Below are 27,209 nucleotides of genomic sequence, written 5' to 3' on the forward strand. Positions count from 1 at the left end.
GACCGCCAGCGACCGCCCGTGCCCGCAGCTCCGCTCCACTCCGCCGAGGGGAGGTGAGGTAAGGTCCGCGCCGCTCGGCCGGGATGGGGTCAGGGCCCCACCGCTCCCGGCCCCGCTCCTGCTCCCGCTCGCCTGCGCATCCCGCGGGCTGCGCCGGGCTCGGGCGGGAGTTGATCCCGTGGATTTCCCAGTCACGAGTCCTGCTGTTCTGGTGCCCTTTCCCCGAGGAACACCTCAGGACGCTCCAGCCATCCCTCCTCCGGCAGGTCTGAGCCCGCTTTCCTCTACTTTACTTTTTCTCATCTTTTCTCCCTCCTCTGACCCACCTCGGTCACGTCCCGTTCCCAGGGAATCCTCCCCAGAGCCTCTGCCGTCTCCCAGTGCCCAGACCTTTCTTTCTGCTGTTAGGAAATATGTTTGTGAGAACAAAAGTGTTTTGGGGAAAGTGCCGTGACCTTTGGGACAGCCACTGCTGGCACTTACTGCCTCAGCCCCGCCTGGAGTCTTGTCCCCTCCCGCAGCTCCCAACATCTGCACCCGGGTACCTGCACCATTCCCGGGTACTGGCACTGTCCTGCCTTCCACAAAAACCTTGGGAAACACAAGGTGCTTATTTTTTTAAGAGTGTTGCTGTTAATTGGCTCCTGAGCTACCAGGTTCTCCAGCTTTGAACATTCCCAATAAGCCAGGAAAGATCCCCCCTGTACGGTAGCCCCAGGCTAGGCAATAACCTACCAGAGATATTTCTCATCTATGGGCAGCTTTGCTATAAGGAACATGTTTAATAAATCATAAGGCCGGTGAATTCCTGGGATTTTTATTGCTTCTGTAAAAATGCAGTTTTGATCCATCTGCGAGGGATACTGGGAAACAAAGCGGCTCTTTTCAGAGCCGGATCCTGCGAATTTAGGACACAGACCTGGCAGCAGGGCTGGTGGCTGCGAGCCCCTGGGCAGGGGCAGTGCCGTGCTGGGGCACAGGGGCTGTCCTGTCCCTGCTCTTTTAAGGATTAATGTAACCCAGGTGCCTGAAGCCCCATCTTGGCTTTCCTCGCTCCACTGGGGCTCTGGACACAACCTCATGTGTGGAGCTGAGGCAGCGATGCCAGAGGAAACATCACAGCTGGAAGTGCAGTGGGGCCGCACCAGGCTTCCAGTTACATTTTTCCTCCTTGTCCTGTTGTCCAAAGGGAAAAGAAGCAGCAAGACCCAAGCTGCTAAAAAATGGGAGAGGTTCTTGCAGGAAGACTCGCCTGGTTTCCATCAGCCCAGCTGACCCAATCTCTCAGCAATGGGGTGGTGGTTTCTCCCAAACTGGCCAGAGGAATGGCAACAAAGCAATTTTCTTTGCCTGTTCCAATCTGAAAACTAGGTTTAGAAGCAGGAGCAGAGCTGAAACGCAAACAGCACACAGAGATGTGAATCCAGCAGCTGTCAGGGGCTCATTGGAATTTTGGAAACCACTGGTGCTGTGGCCAGGGCAGTTGGTTGTGGGTTGAAATAGGTGGTGAAGGCTCTGCCCCACTGCACTGGGTCAAACTGAGAGGCCAGGTTGCCCTTGTCCAAGGAGGCAGCAGTGTAGTGATCAGGATTTATCCCATCTCCTGCCATGCCTTTGTTTTAGGCAGCGCAGAGCCCAGCCACAGAGGCGGGGAGGGAGCGTTTCTTTGTACAGGGAAGCATTTAAATTCTTTGCAGTGATTCATATATTCCATTCATATGAAACACAGTCCTGCCGAGTGTGAATGGGGACTGAGGGGGGATTTTTTTAAGGCAATAAGCCCTAGAAGTGTCAAAAGTTATTCACACCTTGGTGAAATCAAGGATATTTCTGTCCATGGCTCTTGGCAGGGGCTCAGCACAGCTCGCCTTGCATTGGGTTTTCGGTTTCCCACTTGGATATGGAGCAGGGGGAGCATTGGGGCAGCGCTCCCATTCCCTGTGCCCAGTGCTGGAAGATTTCCTGGTGCCAGAGGGGCCCAGCATGGGCTGTGCCCAGGGGTTGTGGCCCAGAGCCAGGGCTGGTGAGCAGCCACCTCTCAGTGAGCCCATGGCTGGGTGAGGTGCTGTCCCTCGAGTGATGGCCACCAAGGCTGTGACTGTAGCTACAGACCAGCTGTCCCCATCGGGGACTCAGCACAGGGCACAGCAACAGCCCAGAGAAGAGTCTTTTGGGGGGCGCTGGGACCTTAGTGAGGGGCTCCTGGGGTCAGTGACCTTAGGGTCACTGACTTGCTCTGGGGGGCTGGCAAGTCCCTGTTGAGGAGCATTAGTTTGGGGGGAATCAAGTGGAGTGACTGGAGGCCAAGATCTGGGGGCATCACCATGAAGCCACAGAGTGCCCCAGGTGTGGGGGCAGCACCCGCGGGGAGCTCTCACCTCTGCAGGCCGCTCCAGAATGCTTTGAACCACTGTAAATCCTCTCTGGAGGAACTGGGAAGACAGTTTTATGGCTGCTGGGGAGGCAGATTATCAGGGTGCTGTTTTCAGTGCTGATCCATCACAGGATGCCAGCACTGCGTGGTGCATCCAAGTGCTCAGCTGCTGGCACTGTGTGCAGCCTCTCCTGGGAAGGTGGAGATGAAACCGCCTGGTTTTAGTGCTCTGCTCTCTGGATCTGGGATGTGGGGGACAAAACCTCCTCCATGGGCCCTGGGGGCCATGGCTGGCAGTAGCTGGGCTCTTCACATGCCACGATAATGGCCAATCAAAGGGATTTGGGCTGTGGCACCTGCAAAAGGCATTAACCTGGTGGGGAGGGCATGGGGCTGGTCCTGTCTGTCCCTACACACCCCTCTATTATTCTCTCCTATTTCATCTTGTCCACAGCCCAGGAAGGAGCAGAATTTCTATTCCTCTTCACTAAAGAAAATATCTGTGACAATAAAATCTCACAGTTCAGAAAAGGAAGGGATAAAAAGACACCAAATTGCATTTGTCTTCCCTCGGTTTCTCAATCCCACCTTTTTCCCTCTGGGAAATGGTGCCCCATCGACTCTGTTGGGCACTGAGCATCCCCAGTCCCCCATGCACTTTGTCACAGCTAATTAGAGAGGGAAATTAACTGCCTTAATGAAGGCAGCGGGGGCGGTGGGGGACACACACATTGACACATGCCCATTCCCTCTTTTGCACTCAGGGGTTCCCTGTGCTGGGCATTTGAGGAGCAGGGCATGGTTCTGCTAGAACCTGGCTGTGTCCTGCAGTAATCCAGTGGGATTGGGACCCTCAGGGTGGCTGGTGAAGCAGTGGTGACACTCCACACTGCCAGCCCCCCAGCTCTCCCCTCCTGCTCAGGGCTCAGCTGCACATTGCTTCCCTGCGTTGGCGACTTGGATGCCGGCACAGACATAATAAACCGCTTTTCCTTTTCCCCCTGTCACCGGAGCCGTTCCTGAGTCACATCCCTGGCTGCCTGGCTCTTCCCCAGGGCTGTCTGCTCTGGCTGCAATAACCCTGTGCATCAGCTGCAGACTTCAAAGCAATGGGATCCATCCTGGCTGGGAAGAGCTGGAGGGATGGCAGCGCTCCGGGAAACATCTGCACGGGGACGGGGGGGTACAGGGGCTGGCGTGGCTGCTGGGATGTGGATGTGATGCTCTGCTCCCCAAAAGCCTGGCTCACCCCTAGGCATTGCTTGTCTTCCCCAAAGAGCTGCAGGAGCTGGACTCTTCACCAAAGCCTTATCCTGCCCTGTTCTCCCATGTTCTCACAGGAGCATCCCAGGAGCAGGGACCCCACGGCTCCTGATGGCTGCTGCCTCTCTGCAGCACTTTTGGGCTTGGCTGGGGAGATGGGTCCTACCAAAAATGGGATGAGATTAAAAAAGAGCTAAAGGTGGCAGTGTGAGGCCATTTGCTGTCCCCTCAGCCCAGTGGCTGTAGAGTGCTCCCATGGCCTCTGGCTTCAGTGTCAGCCGAGTTCACAGAGCTAAGCTCCAGATCACAGGCAGCAACTGCAGCCAAAATCTGCAGAGCAGCCAGGTCTGGTCTCTGTGACCTTCCCTGGGGCCAAGCCCATCCCGCTGGCCCATCTAGAGATGCTTGTCCTCAGAGGTTCTTCCAGGCACCTCCATCCAGGACAGGGCTTGGCAGGGAGCAGTCAGGGAGGAGGACAACAACTTCAATGTTCACCTGCTGTGGATGCGGTGGCCGATGCAATGCCTTGCCCAGCTTGGCTGTTTTGCACCAAAAGTCTGAGTCCTTACTTCTTGCAGCACTCCCAGCCCAAGTTCTTCATTCCCCAGGCAGGATGTGGCCCCAGAAATTGCCCCAGACCAGCAGATTTCTGCAAACCTGCTGCACACCGGAGCAGCCTGGCAATGCTGGACCCCTGGGACCTCATAGCACTCCTGTGACTGCCCCACAGAGCTCTGGCTGTCACTGAGAGTCTCTTTATTGTTCTGATGGAGGGTTTTGTTTCACTGCTGCCTTCCAAGTTCCCAGGGATCTAAATTCTAAAGCAGGGTCTTGTAAAGAGCCCTGTCCAGATGGGCGAGATGATATTGCTGTATCAGATGAGAACTATCCCTGTCTTTCTCCACAGACAATGCAGCAGCGAGAGCAAACAAGGATAGAGCCTTTCTTCAGAGGCACATTAGCCAAATAAGAGCCTTCACTTTGTTTTGTTCAGAAACCTAAGGCCTTGAGGCCAGACCACCTCAGGGCTGCCCTCATCCCTGCAGCCACATGAGGATTTACCCCTTTCCCCATGCCCATTTTCCTAGCAGGGCAGGGCAGCAGGTCCCGCCTATCTCTTTGCTGGGGTGTTCCCTGTCCTGTCCCTGCTGTGGCAGTGGTGTCCATGCCCCCAGGGCTGGGAAGGTCTCAGCAGTGTTGCAGGGATTGGGCAGCACTCAGGCCTCTTCTGGGTACCCACAGAAGGTGGGTGATGCTTTGGTTGTGCCCCATCGTTGTGGGATAGTTGAACCCACTCAGACAAGAGTCGGGGCTGTCCAGAGCAGTTGGGGCTGCTCCGTGCACTCACTTGTGGTGATGCATAAACGCTGCAGCCAATTCACCTGCTTTCGGATTTCATTGCAAGACACAGAATTCAGCCCAGGTTTGTTTTAAGAAGTTACCAGAGGCTGAGAGAGCCTGGGACTGATTTATGGCTTCCCATCAAAATCATGTGGTTTCACCATGAAACTTGGAAGCTCTGGCTGCATTTTTCCTTTGGAGATTTTGGCTTGGCTCCAGGGCTGAGAGTGTGAATCCAGGGTGTGCATCAGGGCTGGAGCGTTCGGGTTCTGCGACAAATGGAGGAGATATGGATCACCACAAGGAGAATATTTAATGTCAGGACAACACAGCCATCATTCTCAGAGAAGCACTGATAAGGCGGCGGGAGGCTTGGCATGGCACAAAGCTGCAGCAGGTCCTTTGCTCTCACTGTAGCTTTCATTTCAACACTCAACACTTATCTCCCTCACATCCTGCTCCATGTCAGCGGCCAGAGCAGCATCTCCCAAGCTGCTGTGCCCAGGCAGGCTGGGAAGTTCCACTGCCCTCCCTGAAGTCCTGCTCTGGACTCACAGGGTGAACTGCCAGTGCCCACCGGGGTTAAATATGTGGGCTTTTGCCAGAGAAGCATATTTTCAGCCTCAAATATGCATTGTCAACAACTTCAGAAAGGTATTTCTCACTGCTCTGTGTGCTGTGAGCCAGCAGACAAGAACAAGATGACTTTTATTGCTATTTCTTCATATTTCCTGATATTGCCAGTCTGGCACTCACAACCCATGGGCAGATCCCGGCCTGGGCCTGGGTTTGGATTACAGTAGCGATACCTTTGTCTTTGCTTTGCCTTTAATTTCAGATGCTTTGTGCCCCGTAGGCCTGAGCTGATAACCCTAGAGGGCAGAGCCCACAGCCCCAGGGTGGGAAGCCTGGGTCAAGGGCAGACCCCAAACCAGGCCCGTGCCCAGGCACTGCAGGCACACAGAATCATTAAGGTTGGAAAAGCCCTTCAAGTCCAGCCTTCAACCAAATACCCCATGCCCACTAAACTGTGGTGTGAAATGCCATGTCTGTTTTTTGAGCTCTTCCAGGGATTCTGACTCCACCACATCTCTGGGGAGCCTATTCCACAGTTGGAGCCAGGCCAACCCCCTGCCCCTCACAGCAGTTCAAAGACTCTAAAACCCATCAATTGCCATGGGCCCACAGACCCCTCAGGGTCACATTGTGGGGGTCTCAGCATCTAGCTCATGGCAGTGCATGAACAGAGGAAAAGAGCTTTGTGTTACATAAATAACAAGGTCAGGGCCCTGCGAGTTGCTCCTGCTGTGCACGAGCGCTATGTCCTGCCGAGCATCCCTGGTGTGGGGGCCAGCGGGACAGCAGAGTCCCTTCAGGGCTTGGGTGCCTTTATGGTTTTAATTTAGTGTCTTTTTAAAGTCAAGATGAAAGGGAGAGCCGGGCAAGGCCGCAGCAGTTCCTCTGTCTGCATCCAAAGGAAGCTGGTGGGGCCACGCAGAACACCAGTGGCTCCATGCCCACTGCCCGATCCTCCGCTTGCTCCTTCCCACCGCTGGCACAGACATGTCCACACCACGAATGGACCCAGTCTGTGCCAGCACTACACTGTGCTAGGAAGTATCAGCTCCTGTGGCAGTGCGGGATGACCCCTGAGGCCTGGCATGGGACACTCAGGTGTAAAGCACTTCTCCAACAGCCCGGCACAGTTGGTGCTGATGGTCCTTTCCATTACACCTCGCATAGCCATTCATTAAAGACCACACGAGATGTCATTGCCAACCATCAGCTATGGGCCACGACAAGACCCCAGCACTCCTCCAGCAGCCATAAATTGAGCTATACAAGGAGTCTGTAATTATTTCATGCCAAGCCTGGTATTTTCCTCCCCCCAGGGAGGCACTAGAGTGAACAAGAGCAGGCCTATGCCAAACCATGCCCAGGCAGTGCTTTTATGAAATCTTGGGTTCGTCAGAATTAATTTCATTTAAAACATTCTTCTCATTTTTCATAAAGCACAGCAAATCCGCGGTACTTAGGGCAGGAATGCAGCCAGAGTGCTGCCGGGCAGGCGGTGAATTACCCGCGGCAGATGGGCTGTGACGGCGCGGTCGCCCCCAGTCCGGAGCTGCGCTGGCCTCGGCTTCCTGGGGGCATCCGGCTGGGAAGAGATGCTGGACTGACTGTCTGGGAAACAGCCAGGCATGGGACTTCAGCAGTCCCATCCTGTCCTGTGCTCCCAGGGGATGTGGGAGTCCAGGTGTATTTGTCCCCAAAGCTCTGTGAAGGTTGTGGCCACAAGCGTTCCCATCCCAGCACCCAGTGCTCTCCCTGCATGTGTGGGATGAGGCAACACAGACAGTCTGCTTGAGTCCCCTGGATGGTAGCAGCTGGCCCAGGGGTGGAACCTGGTCCAAAACCTGGGCAAAACTGCTCAGATTGCAGATTTCAAGTGATTTTTGGGGCTGGGGATACCTAACTAGGGCTGGGGGCTGAAGCAGTGTGGGAGCAAGGGTTGGGAGCTGGTGCTCCTGCCCTGCACAAGAAGGTGTGAAGACCAGAGCTGTGGGAGATGCATACCTCTGTCCACTACTGCTGGGGCATGGCAGGGTCACCTTCCCAAAGGTAGGACCTCTGCAGGGCTGCTGCTGGAGGACTCTTGGCTTGGGATGTAGTTTAGTCCCTGGGGTCCAACCCCAACTGAAGAAATAGTTCAAAAATGCCATCATCCTGGAGATCTGCCCCACTGGGAAAGGGTGTAACTCCCCTCCCTTCAGCCCTCCCCCTCTTGCAGCCTCCCAGGACAGAACCCAGGTGAGCATCTCAGCCACTGTGTCCTCTTAGGATGCAAACAGAAGCTCGTGACCTTGGGTGACCCTGGGTAAATGGGAGGAGACACAGGACACCTTTGTGGGATTTAGAAACCAGAGGGAGCCAGTGGGTCCATCCAGCTGGTCCCGCTGCAGGCTGGGATCATCCTGCCATGCTGGGAACCTCATTTGCTCTAAACTTCCACCTCCCACCGGGTCAGTGGGCTCCAGCCTGGGAGAAAGCTGTCAGGGATGAGTTAGGGGGATTAGAAGGTTTAGCAGGTGTCAACCCTCATCCTTCATCCTGGTACAGGGAAATCCATGGCTTCATCTTCCCTGTTCCTGCATGAGTCCTGCCCTTTCCCTCCACGTGTTTGCTGCTAACTGGGATGGACTGGGAGATGGAACAGCACTGGGGTTTGCACCATGGCCCTCTGAGCACCAGCCAGCTCAGTTTTGGCTGGATGGGGTGGTCAGCAGCTCCAGAACTGTGTGGCACAGCCAAGTGCCCACTGATGACATTTGCCAACTGCAGGGTCAGGTTGATCCACATTGCTCTGCAGCTTGCCATGGAGCGTGAGAGCACAGGGCTGGGTGTGCTGTTTATTTTGGTTAAATTGAGTTTTCTCTCCGAGATTGGGGGGCGCGGGGGGCCTCCAGACAAGAGGCTTTTGTGAGCAGAGCTGCAAGCTGATCCCCTTTTGTGGTTTTGCTTTTTTGGATGATACAATTTGTTATTCCAAGAACTACCCAGTAAATGGACCCCATTAGCTGAGTCCCCAGAGCAGCTGGAGCTGGAGCTGGCACTTGCACTGCCTTTGTCTGCATCCACCTTGGGGTGCCTGGGCCATGCTTTGCCCCTGGATGGTGCCTGGGGGAGATGGAGGGGCAGGAGCTGCTGTCCCTCCTTGCTGGTTGTGCTGATGGGGCATTTTATGGGATTGGCCTGGGCTGGGACCAGCAGAATGCACTGGGTTCATTGAATTCCCTGTCACGCTCATGTCCCTGGCACACACTGACAATAATTCAGTTGTTGCCACACTGCTGGGGGCTGGAGCTGGGGCAATCCATCCAGGGGCAGCCCTTCTGGCCCCTCACACAGGGCTGGAGCTCACCCTCACACTCAATGGGAGCTGTGGGAATTCACATCCCTCTCTGCCTTTGGGCACGAGCAGCATCCCCTACACTGGGGGCAGCATTCAGGATCCCACTGGCATCCTTCCACCTGCTCCAAAGAGCCCCTGCACAGCCAGCACACAAAGGGCAGCTGCGGGAATGCCATGGCAGCCTGTGCTGTTGGAGCCTGGCCCCGGGGCCATGGTGCCAGGGCACGGCCATCTCTGGCCACCAGGGCCTGGTGGTCCAGCCAGAGTATCCTTGGCCCGCTCGACGCTGCATCCCGCTGCACAGGGATGCTGCTGGTTCTGTTTGTCTTGGCTCCGATGGGCTTTTTCCTGCATGTGAGAGGCTGGAGCTGCGCAGGAGCCAGCGGGTTTATAAAGTGTCGGACACCTCTCTGGATGGTGCTGAAAGCTCCTGAATTAGTCCTACCACCCTGACACGGGGCATGTGGCTGCTGAATTCGGGAGACACCCGTCGCTCTCCTGGCTTCCCAACCCTGTTCTGGCTGCTCTTGCACAAAAGGGCCGTGTCCCCCTCCCCACCCCTCCTGACGTGCTGGGACACACTGCCCTGGCCATCTGGGATGTGTTCCTGCTCCCACCAACCTCCTAACGGGACATGTTCCCCAGGCCTGGCTGCCCCACAGCCAGTAGGGGTGTCCAGAAGTGAGCAGCAGACACCAGAGCCATGCCCGGAGATGAAAGGACGGGTGCGGGAGCATCCCTAGGGCACGGCGTGTGCTGGCACTGCGCAGAGGGGACATTGGCTGCCGCGAGTGGCCCCTTGGCTATCTCCGGTTACTGAAGAACCGGGAGGAGAGTGCCGGCCTCAGCACCTCACCTCCCGCACTGCCCGGCCACACACCGTGTGGGGCTGTGGCGCTGGGCTGCTGAAGGGCAGGAGCGGCCAGAGGCCGTGGGACACTGGCGTCACACGGAATTTGCTTTCCATTGGCTCATCAGGACCGTGCTCCGGCCCTGGCAGAGCCCAGCGGGGGCCGTGGGAAGGGGCAGCTGTAACCTCCCAACAAAAAGAGCCCGGCAGTGGGCAGGAGACAGTGCCGGGAGCCAAGTGCAGGGGCAGAACCCCGTCCAGGGCTCCTCGAAGCGGTGGCCTCCGCTCCCCGCTGCCCGCGGGGATGGAAGCGGCCGCAGCCCCCGGTGCCTCCCTTGGGGCAAAGGCTGGCACTGATGGGGATTCCATTAGGGAACCGAGACCAGAGCCCTCCTCCCACCGCGCCCCCGCCACATTCCACCCAGGGCCTGGCATTTCAACGTGCCCAGCCTTCAGAAAACAGCATTTTAATTCTCTTGCTGTAAAAGCAGTGGAAAATGTCCGTGGGCTTGTGCAGGAAGGCTCCCGGGAGCCGGCCATGCCGTGGGTGTGCCGGGTGCTGGCTGAGCACTGCCAGAGCATCTGGGATGGGGTGGGATGCTATGGAGCCCCACATCTCTCCGAGACACCCCTGCAATCACTCTGCTAATCCCAGTTATTTCTGTAGCAGGGGTGAAGCTGGTGTTGCCTGTCCCAGGTGGGTTCTGCAGCCACTCGAGGCACAGAGGAGGTGTCACCTCAACCTCCCCAGGCATTGCCTGCTGCCATCCCTACCTCCAGCGCTTTTCTCTACCCTCTTCCCATTAGGCTGAAAGCTGAATGGTTCCTTGGGTATCTTTTATCTTCTGTTATTTTGTGTTTTTTATAATTGTCCTTTAGGAAAATAGGCTGAATAGGTAAATTTAATTTTTCCCCGTGTTTCATTGCTCAGAAATGCCAGGCCCGTGTGGCAGCGTGGCACCTGCAGCAGATGCCCAAATGGGGCTGCCATGCACCCGACACTTCCTAGAGGGCAACAAAATGCCCCAGGTTTGGTCTGATCCCTGCATCAGGTCTGATCCCCAGGTTTGGATCTATTCCCAGATCTGGGTCTGTTCCCAGGATCTGGGTCTGCTACTAACACGGGGAAATGATTGGCATAACCGTTGGGGTTCCTTGGGTGCAGTAACCATGCCAGCCCCATCCTGAGCACCTCGGCAGCCTCCTGGCACCTGTGCCCAAACAAGGGGCCAAGGCAGGGGCTCCTGGCTGGGCTCAGCAGCGTTCTACTGGCAGGAGGAGACCCTCTGGGCAGTATGTTCCGAGTGGAGACCGAGGGAGGTTCCATGACATGACATGACACAGGCCGGAGGAGAACTCAGAGTGAGCTGAGTGTTTTTCCAGATCGAAGCCTAAACAACAGGTTTTGTAATAAGTGTCTCCTGTCCCCACATTCAGTGTCCGGTTTTGCGCCTCGTTGCTTCCGAATGGGAGCATTTGAATGTACCAGATGGGAGCACAGGGGTGCAAAACCATGGACTGACCCTGAGGCACCAGACTCCATCCCATTCTCAGTCCCCTGGGACACTGCAGGGACATGGAGACAATCCTGAGTGCCACTGGCTGCGTGTCCATCCAGGGCCAGCATCTCTAACAGAAACAAATGAGTCCTACTAAGAAAATATTCCATATATTCTGCACTGCTTTCCACTGGTGCTGCAGCTCCAAGTTCCCAGTTTTGCTTGGCAAAGTGTCAATGGTAACAGTGACGCCCAAGGCAGATGCTCTGGAGCCATGAAGGTCACTGGCTCCTCTGGGCCTTTCTTAGCCAGTTCCCAGCACTGTCCCAGCTTCTCCTTTCTCCATCCTGGGTCCAGAAGTGGTTTTTCCTCTGGAATGATCTGGGACATGTTAAATCCATACCATTTCCCTCTGGTCTGGCCCTGCCCAGGTCTGGTTGCTCCACAGAGGCTGTGTGCCCTGAGCAGGGCAGAGCTACCCAATGGTGTCACATGGGGAGGAGAAGAGCAGTGGGAGATGAACACATTTGTGGGTGCAGGGGTCCAGGCAAAGGGGGTGGTCTGGAACCCTCTAAAACAAATTCAATGGAATACTTGACTGAACTGGAAATTTGGAGCCTGGAAATGAGAGTGTGGCTTTGGGTCATAGCACGCTGGCATTAAGTGATATTGAAAGATGGTTATCGACAGAGATGGTGCACGTGGGGACACTGAGTGGCACCTCATGTTCCCCAGGACATGTCATCCAGCTGTCCTGTGGGACTCTGCTGCGTCTGCATGTTGTCCTGGGGCACGGGGGGTTTGGCGTAATCCCCAGGAAAGCAGGGCCACTGGAATTCCCTGTGAGGCTGTCAACTCCAAGACAAAGGAAATGTGAAAACTACAAAAAAGGAAAAAAAAATCAAATTGAAAAATCAAAGCAGCTGATTCAGCAATGGTGAAACGTCTTGTGACAGCATCAGGCAAATTTTTTCCAAACAAAATTCTGGGAAGAAATCTGCTTGATTTTTCACAACCCATGACTGTCCCAATGGAAAGGCACATGTAGGCTGTCCATTGGGATGAGGGCATGGAGACCCACGGTGCTGTGAGGCCTGAGGAGCACAGCCTGGCAGAGAGGACACCCCCTAAAATGGGGATTACAGGGCACAGGGGAAATCTGAAATCCAGCCAGGAACATGAGGCTGTGCCAGATGGGAGTGTGGGATACAGGAGTGTTTTGTCAGGGTTCCCACTGAACACCTCGGGCTGGCTGGGGTCTCAAATCAGCTCACAGAAATTAAATTAAATTAAATAACATAAATACTGCCTGAAACGTGCATTCCATCCCCTTCCCTAGGTGTGGAAATGGAGAAGCAGCTGCACACAGCTGCTGTGCCAGGAGTGCTCCTTTATGGTGCATGGCCTTGGGGGCAGCAGAGGATGGGGATGAGGAGGCGATGGCGAGGGGATGGGTGTAGAAATGGTGAAGGGATGGGGATGGCAAGGGGATGGGGAAGCCGATGCCGAGGCGATGGCAGGACCGAGGCACCGCCCCAGCAGGTAACCCCATCCCCCAGCGCCACCCGCCAGGGAGGGACACAGCCGAGCCTCCCGCTCCTGAAATTTATTTTAATGTAAACCTAGCTGTAAGGCAGCTTTTTCTCATTTTTAAACTATTTCATATCAATCCTTGGCCTGACATTTGTTTTCTTTGAGTGCGGTGGGGAGTGCGGTCGGCATTGCTGAGGATATCTCCTCTGGAATCTTGGCAGAGGCGGCTCCCTATCTTTGAAGAAACGGCAAATGCAAAACAGAAGCTCGATATTAGAGAAGCATAAACAGTATTTTTCCCCTGTTAACCCCAGAAGCGGCGCAGGGGCCAGCTCGGCGACACGGCAGCGGGGGGACACTGACCCTCCCCGGGCACACGGCACCTGCCCAGGCTGAACCTCAGGCAGGGGCATCCCAACACCGCTCCGGGCAAGGCCCATCACCTGCGGCCACGCCGTTGTCCCCAAGGGCTGGCACCCCCCCTGCGGGACAGGGAGCGGTGGCAGCCGGGGAGTGGCCGCACCGGGAGGATTTGCAGTGGTCGGGAAGGGACTGGTGGAGCCGGGGGGGGCCCCAACCAGGGTCTTGCCCTGTTGGAACCGAGCTCTGGAGTGTCCCCTGAGGAGATGCAGCTCCGAGGGTGAAGCGGGTCTCACCGGGTGTTTTGTCAGAGGGTTCTGGGGAGGATAATCGCGGGGAGGATGTGCGGGAGCGGGGGCTGCCTGGGAGGGCAGGCGCAGGCAGCAGTGCTGGCACCAGCCGGCCTCACCTGGGGGGTTGCTAAAAATCTGGAAGAGGAGAGGAAATGGAGATCAAAGGACACAACAAAATCAAGCAGACAGGATTTCAAACTCTGGCGTTAAAATAAAATTACTGTTAGGATAAACAGAGCGAGGCAGGTTCTTGTCCGAGCAGCTGGGGCAGAGATGGGGGATGTTCCCGGTGTTTTAGACAGGAGAGGATGTTTTCACAACAATTCACACATTTACTGTCGTACCTGAGCGGGTGCTGAGGGAGGAGTGGAGAGCTCAGGTGGGAAAACCACGGGGTAGGGACACCGTGGTGGGGATGCTGTGCCAGGGACTGAGCTGCTGACCAGTAGCACCGGCTGTCCTGGGGCATCAGGAGTCAGCTCGGGGGTGCTGGCTCCATGTTGTCCCACTGCTCTAGAGCTTGTATTTACCACGGTGAGATGCCACGTCTTTCCTCTGGGAGAGCAGGTGCTGCTGCTGAGGCTCCTTGTTGCACCCGGAGCCACTGTGGGCTCCCCAAGTGCTGTTATGGGCTCCCAGTGCATCCCCCTTAGCAGCAGTTCCCTTCCCGTCGGATGGGTGAGTACGGCTGGAACAGCCACAGTGCTGCTGCCCCACATGTCCCAGCCTGCAGCCCCCCAAAGGGAGCCGCCCTGAGCACCCTGCCCCAGAAGGCTCATTATAATGAAGCTGGTGACCCCAGCACGAGGCTGGAAGTTTAAATGTCTGCGGTAGATGGCCACTTGCCTGCAAATTCCCTGAGACGGGAATTGCTCTCTGTGGGTCCCTCCAGGCTTAGCAGATTTCTTTGCAAAACACCCATTGCCTTAGAAAACGTTATTTCTGCACAGGAACTGCGAGAGCAAGGTAGGCCTGACCTGCGGACCTCTGGGAAAAGCCAAGTGCTTCCCACTGCTCCCCCCAGGACCCCTGGAGCAGTGCTTCTCCAGCCAGAACAGGCTCCTTGGGAGCGATGCCCAATGCTCCAGCAGCTCACTGGGGCTGGCAGCCCCTGTCCCTCCCTGTGGTGTCTGGGCAAACGCTCCACATCCCACACCAGGATCTGGGCACAAGTGTCTGTGCTTGGTCACAGCTTGAGCTTGGGCTTGCAGAGCAGTTTGGACCCTGCACAGCCCCTGTGAAGTCCCCTGGGAAGGGGTTCCAGCTGAAGGGATGGAACCCTCCAGCACCCTCAGCACCCTCATCCTTACTGCAGCCCAGCTCTGGCACTTGGCTACTGCTCTGCTCTTCCAGCCCTCAGGGACAGCGTCACATCTGTTCCCCGGGCAGGTGACCATCCCACTGGGAAGAAGAGGAGGAGGAGGAGAGGGGAAGAAGAAGGGAAGAAAAAAAAAATGAATCCTCACAAAAATGTCTTCATAACAGGAAACGTCTCATAAAATACCTGTGGTTTGGCATATGTGATTCGACTGGTCAAACTATGCACCTGGCAGGGAACCCTGTTATTAATGCTGCAGCTCTGGTATTTCGGTGGAGTGGAGGCTGGCGGCGGGATGAGACCAGGGATTTGGGGTGCAGAAACCCTCCACTGGGGCCAGGGCAAGGGGGAACATATCCTCTGGGTCTCACCTCCGTGGGCAACTTCCCAGCTGTATATCAGTGAGGGAACTGCAGCACGACAGGGATGCCGTGAGCCAAGCTGAGCCTTGCCCCAGGCAGGAGCCTGCAGCTCCGAACCAGGGTTTTCCACCCAGACCCGGGGGTCTCCACCTGGGCCTGGTGGTGCCCACTCTTCTGCAGGGACAGCCTCAGCCCCACGGCAGCGATCACCGGTGCCCTCCATGCTTCCGAGGAGTTTTGACGGCTGGAGGTGAGGGATTAAGCCCTGAGCCGTGACCTGCGGCTGCGCTCCTGGCGCACACGCCCGGGGTCACTAATCCGCTTGAGCTGAGCCCTGACCCGGCCGCCGCGGGATCAAGTGCTGGCACCGCCCCTGGCGCTGGCACCGCTGCAGGAGCCCGGGATCCCCAGCTCCAGGCAGTGTGAGCCGTGGGCAGCCTGCACCACCGTCATGCTGTGCTGGGCCGTGTCATGACCTGCTGGGCTGTGCCATGCTGTGTCATGCCAGGTCATGCCATGCCATGCCATCCCGTGCCAGGCTGTGCCATGTTGTAGCATGCCATGATGTACCGTGCCATGCCATCCTGTGCCATGCCCTGCCATGCCATGCCATGCCGTACCAGGCTGTACCATGCTGTACCATGCCATGCTGTCCCATGCTGTACCAAGCTGTACCATGCCATGCCGTGCCAGGCTGTGCCATGCCTATCCTGCTCCATTCAGGACCAGGTGCGGGCACTGTGCAGGGGAGCAGGTCCCTGCAGATGGGGTGGGGCGTTTTTTTCTCCGTCAAGGAAAATGTTTTCTTGTTCCCTGGGCTGCTGGCGAGCGAGGCTCCGGCTCCGGCCCCGGCTCCGGCTCCGGCTCCGGCTCCGGCTCCGGCTCCGGCTCCGGCTGCGGCTCCGGCTCCGGCTCCGGCTCCGGCAGTGCGTACAGCAGCCTTGGATGGGATCAGGTGTCATGCAGTTAAGGACAGGCTGGTGCCAAGTCTCCCCCGCTCTCCGGCGCTGCTCAACCGAGATGCTCCCTGATGCCTTTGGCTTTCGCAGCCCGGCCTGCGGAAACAACGTGCTGCTCTCCCTCTTCATAGCTCACTTTTCGTTTTTGACTCGGTTTACCATTATTTTTAAAGCATGTGTAGCGCAAAGCAAATCATCGACCTCGCGCTGGACCCGGGCCAGCCCCGTGTTGGGCTTGGAAATCCTCCCTGCTTTATTTTTTATTGTAAATGGCCGGAGGATGGAGCAGCTCGATGGGACACGGCGGCAGCCAAGCCTGCCTGCTCCAGCCCACCCACACGCGCCGGCTGCTCCCGGTGCTTCCCTTTCCCTGCGTCCCCCCGCCCTTGGAGAGTGCGAGGTGCTTCCCACTGCTCCCCCCCAGCCAGCTTCTGCCACGGCTTCCAGATGTGGTGGCTGTGCCTTGTGATCCAGAGCACAGAGACTGAGGTGGGTACAGGCATGGGGAAGAGGATGGGGAGAGCAATGGGCATGGGGACAGAAACCAGGATGGGATGAGGCCTCACCAGTGAGCCTGGGATGCAGTTGAAGTGCATCAAATTCCCCATTCTGCCTCATCCCTGAGCCCCTCTGCGGGGCTGGTGTGGCCCTGGGATGGATGTGGGGCCAGAGTTCGGGTGAGTGCCAGCAAGCACATGCTGTGCCCCAAACTGACCACGCTTTGACTGCCGGGTTTAAAGAAGTTCCCTATTGTGTCGACCTTTAGTCACAATGGCAGATCCCCTGTGGATCACATACATTGACTTAAAAAATAATTAGCCTTAAAGGGACCAGGCGCGGGGCTGGCCAGGCCCTTCATTAATATTTAAGCAACAGGGGCCATAAATCAGCCCCAGCTCAGCCAACAGCCCTGGCCGTGTCCATGGGGAAGCGAGGCCATGGTGTTCACAGGAACATTGCCCAGTCCACAGGCATGAGAGTGCTGACTTGGGCTCTGTGGGGAGAGTGGGACAGTGCTGGAGGCAGCAGCCCTCTTCCTCTGGGAATGACCAGGAGCATGCCAGGAACACGCTGGGAGCTCACCAGGCTGCCCAGCACAAGCCATGAGCAGTTCTGGAGCGACGAAGGCGGCCCGGGCCAGTTGTTTTCATGCAAGAACAAGGTGACATTTCTTGTATCTTTTCTCATGCTTTAAGTGTGAGATTTTTTCTCTGTTCCCAGTGCTTTCATGGCGTGCCAGGGGTTTTTAACACGTCTGCTCGCCGCCTGCCAGGGGAGCCGACACTCGCACCATCAGCATGGCAGCAGCGGCAGCTCTGAAGCCGTGCCAGGGGTCTCAGTGCTGGGTCGGGGCCCTGCTCCCCCCAGAGCCCAGCAGAGCGGTGTTGCCAGGCCCCATCCTGCTCCAGCATCCCCAGAGAACAGCATGGACCCCTCAAGTGCTGCCCCTGTATGAACCCTCCTGGCTCAGCAGCTCCCGCTGGGCTTGGCTTTGTGTCAAGGGATGGTTTTGCTCGTACTGGAGTGTGCTGGGGGGGGCTGGAGCTGCCTCTGTGCTCAGCCTGGTGGCTGCAATGCCCAGGCAGAGTAGAGTGAGCCAGGAGGGGCTACAATTGGGACCCCCAAAGCATCCCCCCTGCTCCAAGTGGGAAAAAAATTAATCTTGTGGGGTTTCTGTTTGCCATGCAAGAGCAAGTTCTTGATCCCAGACTCCAGGACAGGCAGGTGACCCCCAGGAGGATGGGCAGGTGTCCCCCAGGAGGATGGGCAGGTGACCCCTGTCTGTCTGTCTGTCTGTCTGTCTGTCTGTCTGTCTGTAGCCAGCCCATACACACAGTGGATTGGCCACCATTCACAACCTGCCAGGTGAGATGGGAGCATCGTGTGGCTGCTCCGTGTGATTAATTATCAATTCATAACAAAGGAGATTTCAAGCATGAAAGATCCTCTCCACAAGCACGTTGTGCACACTTTATCCATCATATGAGATTCCAGATGTTTCCATTTTATTGTTATTAACTCACTGCCTGGAGAGTGCGAGTAGCAGGAGGCCTCAGTGCCAGGCATGGCCGGTGGGGACAGCACAGGAGACCCCTTTTGTTGAGGAATATCTACCTAGGGGGCTTAGGCCAGGCTCCCCCTGTTGCTCTGCAGAGACTGGGGCAGCTGGAATGACCCAGCTGAATCAAGGGGGTGGCAGAGGACACAGAGCAGGGAACTCAGTTTCACATCCAATACACAACAAAACCGTGCTCAGATTCCCTTGTCCTCTCTCCCCCTTCACTCTGGCTCCATTTTCTCTGCATCCCACCTCTCCCCGAGGGCTGAGGCCTCACAGAAGGAGGATGCAGTGCCCAGTAGCAAGGGGCTGAACCACCCCTGGGTGCTGCTCCTATGGCAACATCCCGAGAAAACAGCCCAGTGGAGGGGAGGAGCAGGGTGAATCCAGCTCAGGTGGGAGAGGAGAGAGCTAGGAAGGGAGGGAGGTAGAGATGGAGGCACAGAGGTCATACCAGGTAAGGAAAACAAGTAAATAGCTGATTCAGGGGTTTGTTCTCCTCTTTTATTTAACAGAAACCATATTTTTACAGCTGCAATCCCTTAAAATGGGATTCTTTCCCCCTTAAACAAATCCTTGTAAAATAATGCTTCATAAAAAGAAGCGTTCCTCTACTCGACCCTGAAGACAGAAAAACAACAATGACAGCGAGGCTCCGGCCATGCTGCCAAGGAGGCCAGGGCTGGCTGTCACTCGTGTCCCTGGCAGTGCCACCTGACCCACAGCCTCGGCTCTGGGTGTCTCAATGGGAATGGCACCGCTCCAGGCCTGTGGCTCTGGTGGGATGGGCAAGACAGAGCTCCTCTTCCAGTATCTGCCACCCGCATCCTCACAGGGTCCATCGTGCTGCTGGTAGGGCCATCCCTGTCCCCTCCAGCCCTCAGCTGACTCTCAGACTATTTTCCAGGCACAGGAGCAGCTGTCAAGGCTGCCTTGTCCCTGGAGACTCCAAAAACCTGCCAAGCCCTTGTGGCATCAGGAACAATCCCATGCCTGGGCTCCCTGCTCCCTTGACTTAATTTGCTTTAATTTTGTTTTCATTTGGGTTGTTTTTTCTCTCAGCTGCAGCTTTTGTTTTTTTTGTTGTTTCACTGCTGCTTCAGCAAAAGCGATTCAGGAAATTCCGATGAAATCCCGGCATGCAGCAGCCCTGCTCCCTGCTCCCCAGCGGGACAGGCCATGAGCTTAATTCTCATTAATAACCACCACAGGTAAATTATTGCAAGAAGGAGGAAAAGCAGCACAAAGCTCTGTGGTGTCACGTGTTGTTTAAACTTCCAAAAATAAATGTTCTTTGCAAATCAATCTGTTTGCAGCTCTGCACGTGCAGCTGACAGGGAGAGTTGCTAGAGGAAAAGAGTATTTATAAAGGGAGTTTATTTTAAATAAACAGGCACTTAAGGCTGAGGCTGCTCCCATGTCCTGTCCCTCATCCTTGGTGAAAGTTCCCAGCACTGCCTGTGAAGCGCCACAATTGAGCCACAAACGCAGCAAGTCTCTGGCTCCCACATTGAGGGTTTGGCCCAGCACCCACCTGGGAGCCTCAGCCCCCACTGACTGCCCCCAGGGAAGGCAGGGCTTGGCAGTGGCAGCCTATGCCTCTCACAGGGGCCTGCTCACTTGAGGGATGTGACAGCAATGCTGGGCTCAGTGGCCTGCAGGTCTCATCTGCCTTTTTTCCCCCCTATTTGTTAAAAATGTATAACGCATGTGAGAGTTACCACAGATAGTCAGGGCAGCTTCTGTAAGACTCCACTGGGCACTCCCGTGGTTGGTTACAGTGCAAGATGAGGGAAGAGCCTCAAGCTGTGCTAGGGGTGGTTCAGGCTGGACATCAGAAAGAATTTCTATGTGGAATGGGCTGCCCAAGGAAGTGGTGGATTCCCAATCCCTGGAGGTGTCTGAGGAACAACTGGATGTGGCACTCAGTGTTTTGGGCTAGTGGCAAGGTGGGGATCAGTCACAGGTTGGCCTCAATGGTCTTGGAGGTCTTTTCCAACCTCAGTGATTCCGGGATTACATTCTGTAAACTGTATTTACCATGCATCTCCCAGCTGTGGTGTATTGGGAAGGGCAGCATGATCTCTGACCCACAAAAACGCAAATTCAAGGGAGTCCCGTTCCCATGGGGATTCCCAGCTGGTCCTGATGAGGTGGGGGCGTGTACCCAGTCTCACTGTTGCTTTGTCACTGTTGCAGGAGCCGTGGGAGCAGGATGCTGCCAGACGTCGTGGCGCTGCTGCTGATGCTGGGGACGATGGTGATAGTGCTGGGCCCTCGCTTGGTCACAGGTGGCGGCGTGGGGGGCTACGCTCAAGTCAAGTACATGCAGCCCATGGTGAAGGGACCCCTGGGACCCCCATTCCGTGAAGGCAAAGGGCAGTACCTGGGTAAGGGATGCATTCTGTGGGACTGTGGGAGGACATGGGGCAGTGGGGAGGGGACATGGCGTCTCAGAGCCTTTGAGCACTTGTCATCCTCTACCCTCAAGGTCAGAGCTCCTGGGAGCCGCCTGGCACAGCTGTGGATGCTGCTGTCCAAAACACTTTGGGCCAAGCATGGAGGGACCATTTTGATCTCTAACCCAGTGCAAAAGGACAGGATGAACACGGGTAGAGGCTCAGCAGGGAAGTGAAGCCCTTTGCTGGGGCCGGGAGAGCACCCATGGGCCCCTTGGTCTGGGAGCCAGGGGACACAGGGGACCCTCCAGCCTCTGGCTCCTGCCCTCCTGCCCCTCCCCAGCAGAGGGAGGCACAGAAGTCCCAGCACTCACCATCTCTGCCTCTCCCTGCTGTTAAACCTGAGCTGTCCTGGCAAGGCTTTTTCCACTCCTCCACCTTTTCCGTTTCCTTGTCTGCATTTTGCACCAGCTGGGAAAGGAAAGAGTGCCAAGGCTGGAGCTGAGACCCAGCCTGGGGAGGGAAGAGCAGGAGAGAGGCATTTCTTTTCTCAGAGAGTAGCGACCAGAAACTCCACACATGTTAAATCGCTCCCCACCGAGTGATGTGCACCCAGAGGGGCAGAGGCACCAGGGTCATTGTTCCGCACAGCTGGGGCTCCAGCACCTCGAGCCTTCTGTAACCCGTCCCCAGCTGCCCTGCCTGCATCCACCTCAGTGCTGGCACCACCATGGATGGGGCACTGCTGGGCTCGGGTATCCAGACCCACCAGGTCGGTGCTTGGCCCTTGGGAAGAGCACCGGAGCTTTCTCACAGGTTGTCACAGACTTGGACCTTCCCAGGAACTGAAGTCTTGGCTCTGGGAGGAGAAACTGAAGAAGGCTGGGCCACCGATGGCTTATTTACTGGAGGGCTGAATGGCTTATCAGGAGTTCAGCTCAGCAAATATGTCAGAAAATACACAGCAAAACCTGGAGCTGAAGTGTGCTACAAGCCCCCCTCTCCCTGCCCCCTTCCCAGCTGTTGTAAAGCTGCTCCCTGAATCCCAGCCAGAGCCAAAACCTTCCAGCGTAGCACAGGAACACTTCAGCTGCTGGTGGGACTGGATTCAAATATCTCCCTGCTGTTCTCCCTTCTTTTTTTCCTTTCTTCCTATGCATGGGAGCAGCTTGCATTGCCTCTGAGCAACGCTGTCTATGCTGGGGAGAGCAGCAAGTGTGCCAGGCTGGGACAAGGAAGAGTTTGGACAAGCTCTGCCAGGTTAGACCAGGGACATTGAGGCAGGGCAGAGCACAGAAGTCCCCTGGACATTACTCCTCTAAAACCCTTGGGAAGGAGAGGACAGGTGGGGGACAGGAGAGGGGGACACAGGAACAGCTGCAGCCCAAGCCACCAGCTGTGGGGCCACACAGAGGCAGCTGGGGAAGCCAGTGCCTCCTGGATCCCACTGAGCTCCCATCTCTGCTTAACCTCTAATTTGGCAAAGAAAATCCCTGCTGGCCTTCTGCCCTGCTCGGGGAGCTCAGCTGACTGGCTGCGACAGCACAGGGCTGTGCCATGCCTCTGAGGGGTTACCCCGACCCGGTGGGAGCTGTGTGGGACCCCCGGGCTGCCCCAGCCTGGCCTGGGGACCAGGGGGTTCCCTCCTGCCTCCAGGTGCCAGCTGGTGAGTGACAGGTTTCCTCAGGGTGCCAGACACCTTTTCTCACTCAAAAATAGCTGCCCCAGAGCATAGAGTGAGCTCAGGGGAGGAGATGCTGCTAAATGCTGAAATGCTCAGGACATTGAAGCAGAGATTTGCATACTGGGATTTCCTTTGCCTTAATTTAAACCATGTTGATGGCCCTGCAGCCAGGTAAACCCATGAGTGAGTGCTGTGCTGGGACACCCACTGCTAGGAGACAGTATGAGAGGTGCTAAAACTGATCCCACACAACATCCCTGTGAGCCTGTGAAACTCTCTCACGAGACAGGGCTTGGCAGCCACTCTGGAACAAGCTTGGCTGGGCTCTGCCACAGAGCATCCAACCTCTCGTTCCTACAGTGTCATCTGGCCGTGCTGGCCAGACCCACTGCTGGCTGCTCATGGCTGGGAGCCACTTCCCATCCTGACGGATTATTCCTCTTGCTGGCCGGTCTGTGCTGCTGGGTCACTTCTCCAGGCAGGAGGGGTCCTTAGCGGGATGAACGCAGCTCCATAGGGGCTGCAGCTCCCACCTGCCTATGTCCATGTTCCTCAGGAGGTGGAAAGCTCCATGGTGCCCATGTGGGAGCTCCCAGGGGGTCATTCCTGCCCAATCCCCTTCCCACTGCCCCAGCTGGCTCTGCGATAACATTCATGGCAGCTCAGTTCATGCTTCGAGGGGAACACAGAACCCCACGCTAGTGCTGCGAAGCACAGAGCTCCGAGACATGTGTCTGTGGCAAGACATGGGCTTTTGAAATTGGACACCAGTGGGGCTGCAGTGTCCCAGTTTCTCTCTGCTGATGGCCCCGGTTTGGTTTTCCCGTCTGCTTTTTTGGCCGCCTGCAAGCTGGCAGCTCCTGCCTGGCGTTTCTCTCCACTGCCTTGTGTCAGAGAGTGTGTGTGTGCTTTTTCCTTCCTTTGTGGGTTCAGCTGTAGATCCTTGTTCTGATTCCATGCAAAATGACCTAGAAAACTAATTCATTTCAAGCCATTGCAAGAAAAAAAAAAAAAATAAATAAAAAATGGGGGGAGAAAACACATTGAAATAATTTTCTGGAGAATTTTTTTCCAGAATTCAAACCCTAGAAATAGTGCAGCACTGCACAGCTCCCTTGTCCTCTTTCCCACACCATTTTCTGGGGTGAGGAGCAGAAGTTTGCAGAAATCCAGCAGCAGTGTCATGACAGACAAGTATTTCCTTCATCAAGAGAGCCAAGTGACCGCAGCTACAGCTGAGGATGTGGGCCAGGCTTTGATTTATAGATAAGCTCTAAAAATGTTTCCATCACCCAAAGGAAAACAAAGCAGCACCGGGCTGGGAAGGGCCAGAGCTAATTGCTGTGTTCAGGGCAGGCAAAGCCACCTCCGATTCTCCGGGATTTGTGCCTGCTGCTGCCACAGTTATTCTTTTCACGTGTCTCAAATCTCCCATAAGCTTTTCCCGTTGACTGAGGAAATCTCCATGCTGGCGGATCACAACACCACGTGTGTCCATGCTCCCAAAGCCCAGCTTGGCTCACTGAGGAGGCCAGACTGGCAGACCTTGGGGACTGTGGCATGCAGCCTTGTATCCTGCTCCCACCCCAGGCAGGATCCGTCCCCATCCCAGGAACTCATCCATATAGATCTCTTCCCAACTGGAATGGTCTCCCTTGGGCAGATTTGATTTAAATTCACCCAAGATGTCACAGCCCTTTCCTCTGCCTTTCGTATTTCTTATTATCATCCCATGTACATGTGACTGTTGAGTATTTCCTTCATTTCAAACTGCCCAAAAAAGAGTTTGTCAGATTTATTCTTTCTCACCCTTTCCTGGTGTCACATGGGAGGTGACACCCTGCCAGGGCCAGCCTTGAAGAGTTATTTATGCTCACGTCTGTGCTTTCAATGCTGAGTTATGGTGGGCATGTCATCTGCCTCTCCTTGCCTTTGGAGTCTCTCAGCACATTAGTTTCTTTCTTATATCCGTTTGCAAAAGACCTCAATAAATTCTTGAAATGTCAAGTGGTTGTGGCCTATTCCCAGCTGGGCTGACTCATTTGGATGGACCGGAGGCTGCATTTCCATCCCAGCTCTTGGCTTCTCCTCCATCCCTAGAGCTTTTTCACTCTTTGGTTTTTCTCCGCCTTGCTGGACTCGGGAGCTGTGCCAGAAAGCACTGTGGGCATGGCCTAACCCATGCACCCATTGCCTCCTCAGGCTCTCAAGTACATGTCCAAGAGTTCTCTTTTTAATCCAAAAGGATTAAAGGCCCTGGACTTGTGGGACGGGCTGAGGGATTATCCTGAGTCTTGGCTTGCTCTATCGCCATCCTCTCAGCTAAACCCAGGCAGGAGCAACTGAATCCCACAGTGCTTTTGAGGCTGCTGGGAAGTGAGGCAGCTGGAGGTTTGCATCCAGCTCTAAAAACACCCTGCAGTAACTCATCACCAAATAGCCCTGCCAGAGCTGAGAGCAGCACTGGCACCTTCCATGGTGTCACCTGACATCATGGAGGGATGTGAAGCCTCATGGAATGAGAACTCTGGGCTTTGGCCTTGCGTCAGGACAGCCCTGCTGATGTGGGGGCTCAGGAAGCTGCTGTGGCCGTATTTAAGTGGAAGGGTCCCCCTTCTAGCCTAGCCCAGCCCAGCCCAGCCCAGCCCAGCCCAGCCCAGCCCAGCCCAGCCGTTGTTTAACATACCCCGGTTCCAACATCCCAAGGACGCTCCTTGCCCACAGCCGGCTCTAGTGACACTCTGCTCTCTCCACAGACATGCCGCCGCTGCTGCCCATGGACCTCAAAGGCGAGCCAGGACCGCCAGGGAAGCCCGGCCCGCGTGGACCCCCCGGGCCTCCCGGCTACCCAGGAAAACCGGGCACGGGGAAGCCGGGAATGCACGGCCAGCCTGGGCCCGCTGGGCCCCCTGGCTTCTCGGGCATTGGGAAACCCGGCATCCCAGGACTCCCCGGAAAGGCTGGTATGAAAGGGATGCCCGGAGCCAAGGGTGAGCCTGGCATGCGTGGGGAGCAAGGGCCGAGGGGACTTCCTGGCCCGCCGGGGCTGCCCGGGCCAGCCGGCCTCTCTGTCAATGGGAAGCCGGGTCCCCAGGGTGGCCCCGGCCTGCCCGGGTTTCGGGGAGAGCCTGGCCCGAAAGGAGAGCCAGGTCCCCGCGGAGAACGAGGGATGAAGGGTGAGAACGGCGTGGGGAAGCCAGGCTTACCGGGGCCCCGGGGGAACGGGGGCCCTCCCGGCCCCGCAGGGCCCCCGGGGCCCGCCGGCGTTGGGAAGCCTGGCCTCGATGGGCTGCCGGGCGCGCCCGGGGACAAGGGCGACATGGGGCCCCCGGGCGGGCCGGGTGTCACCGGGGAGCCCGGCCCTGTGGGGCCGCGGGGACCCCCCGGGATCGACGGGATCGGTGTCCCGGGCGTCGCGGGTGTACCGGGAATACAGGGCCCCATGGGACCGAAGGGAGAGCCCGGGATCCGCGGCCTCCCTGGCCTGCCAGGCCCCACGGGCTATGGGAAGCCAGGCATGCCCGGGCTGAAAGGAGACCGCGGGCAGCCCGGGGCACAGGGAGCCATCGGCGATAAGGGGGAGCCCGGCGTTGATGGGGAGCCGGGAGAGCCAGGCCCTGCCGGCATCATCGGCCCGCCGGGCCCGCCGGGGTCCATGGGGCTGCCGGGCAAGCACGGGCTGCCCGGCCCCAAGGGGGACGTGGGGCCGAGTGGGCCCCCGGGAATTCCGGGGATGCGTGGAGACCAGGGCCCGAACGGCTTCGCGGGGAAGCCGGGGGTGCCGGGAGAAAGGGGCCTGCCCGGGTCACTGGGACCTCCCGGCCCAACGGGCCCCAAAGGTGAACCAGGGTTCATCGGCCTTCCGGGGGTGCCTGGATTGACGGGTGGCCCCGGGCCCAAGGGGGATGGTGGGATCCCGGGGCAGCCGGGGCTGAGGGGCCCCTCTGGCATCCCGGGATTGCAAGGACCTGCTGGTCCCATGGGGCCTCAGGGGTTACCAGGCTTGAAAGGGGAGCCCGGTCTCCCTGGCATTCCCGGCGAGGGGAAGACCGGCGAGCCTGGCATGGCTGGACCCATCGGCCCACCTGGAATGCCAGGAACACCGGGGCTGAACGGGCCACCAGGCCCACCGGGGCCACCTGGGCCACCAGGAGCGCCCGGGGTGCTGGACGAGACGGGCATCGCAGGGCTGCACCTGCCAGACGGTGGCGTGGAGGGAGCTGTGCTGGGCAACGGGAAGCCGGGCAAGCCTCAGTATGGCCGTGGAGAGCTTGCTGCCCGCATCGCGCCGGCCTTCACTGCCATCCTCACCTCCCCCTTCCCTGCATCCGGCATGCCCGTCAAGTTTGACCGGACCTTGTATAATGGACACAATGGCTACAACCCAGTCACCGGGATCTTCACCTGCCCCATATCTGGAATCTACTACTTTGCCTACCATGTGCATGTCAAAGGGACCAACGTTTGGGTGGCCCTGTATAAGAACAACGTGCCGGCCACCTACACCTATGATGAGTACAAAAAGGGGTACCTGGACCAGGCCTCGGGCAGTGCTGTGCTTGAACTCAAGGAGAATGACCAGGTCTGGGTACAAATGCCCTCGGACCAGGCCAATGGGCTGTACTCCACGGAATACATCCACTCCTCCTTCTCTGGGTTCCTGCTCTGCCCCACATAACAGCTGTTGGGCACTTTTCCTTTTCACCCACTTTAGCCATAAACTGTCTTTTTTTTTTTTTTTAATAAAAAAAGTGTTTTAAAATTAATGCAAAAAAGAAAAATCACTGGGAAGAACACGCAAGACATTGTCATGAGACCTTGCTTCATGCTGTTTGATCCATGAGTCAAGAGGGTAATTGGGAAGGAGACATCTATCCATCTACCTTTCTTTTTTGGGGGGAGAAGGGAGGGAGGGGAGCAACTTCCTCAACAAAGCATATTTGGAATAAATACCCCAGTGACTGGACATCAAACACAGGAACACGCTTGGGATGGCAAGGAT

General features: G+C 56.7%; 1 protein-coding gene across 1 annotated transcript; it reads left to right on the top strand.

Moving 5' to 3' along the window:
- Positions 1 to 27,209, top strand: COL8A2 (collagen type VIII alpha 2 chain). Its single transcript, XM_058856375.1, has 3 exons — positions 1 to 58; positions 20,324 to 20,514; positions 24,964 to 27,209. The coding sequence occupies exons 2-3, from the start codon at positions 20,340 to 20,342 to the stop codon at positions 26,883 to 26,885; spliced, it is 2,097 nt and encodes a 698-aa protein (XP_058712358.1). The 5' UTR covers positions 1 to 58; positions 20,324 to 20,339; the 3' UTR covers positions 26,886 to 27,209.

The sequence above is a fragment of the Poecile atricapillus genome, chromosome 24, assembly GCF_030490865.1.
Source record: "Poecile atricapillus isolate bPoeAtr1 chromosome 24, bPoeAtr1.hap1, whole genome shotgun sequence".
NCBI classification, from domain to species: domain Eukaryota; kingdom Metazoa; phylum Chordata; class Aves; order Passeriformes; family Paridae; genus Poecile; species Poecile atricapillus.

Coding starts and splice junctions, on each gene's coding strand:
- COL8A2 (XM_058856375.1), top strand. CDS start 20,340: ATGCTGCCAGACGTCGTGGCGCTGCTGCTGATGCTGGGGACGATGGTG. Junction 20,515..24,963: donor AGGCAAAGGGCAGTACCTGG/GTAAGGGATGCA, acceptor CTCTCTCCACAG/ACATGCCGCCGCTGCTGCCC.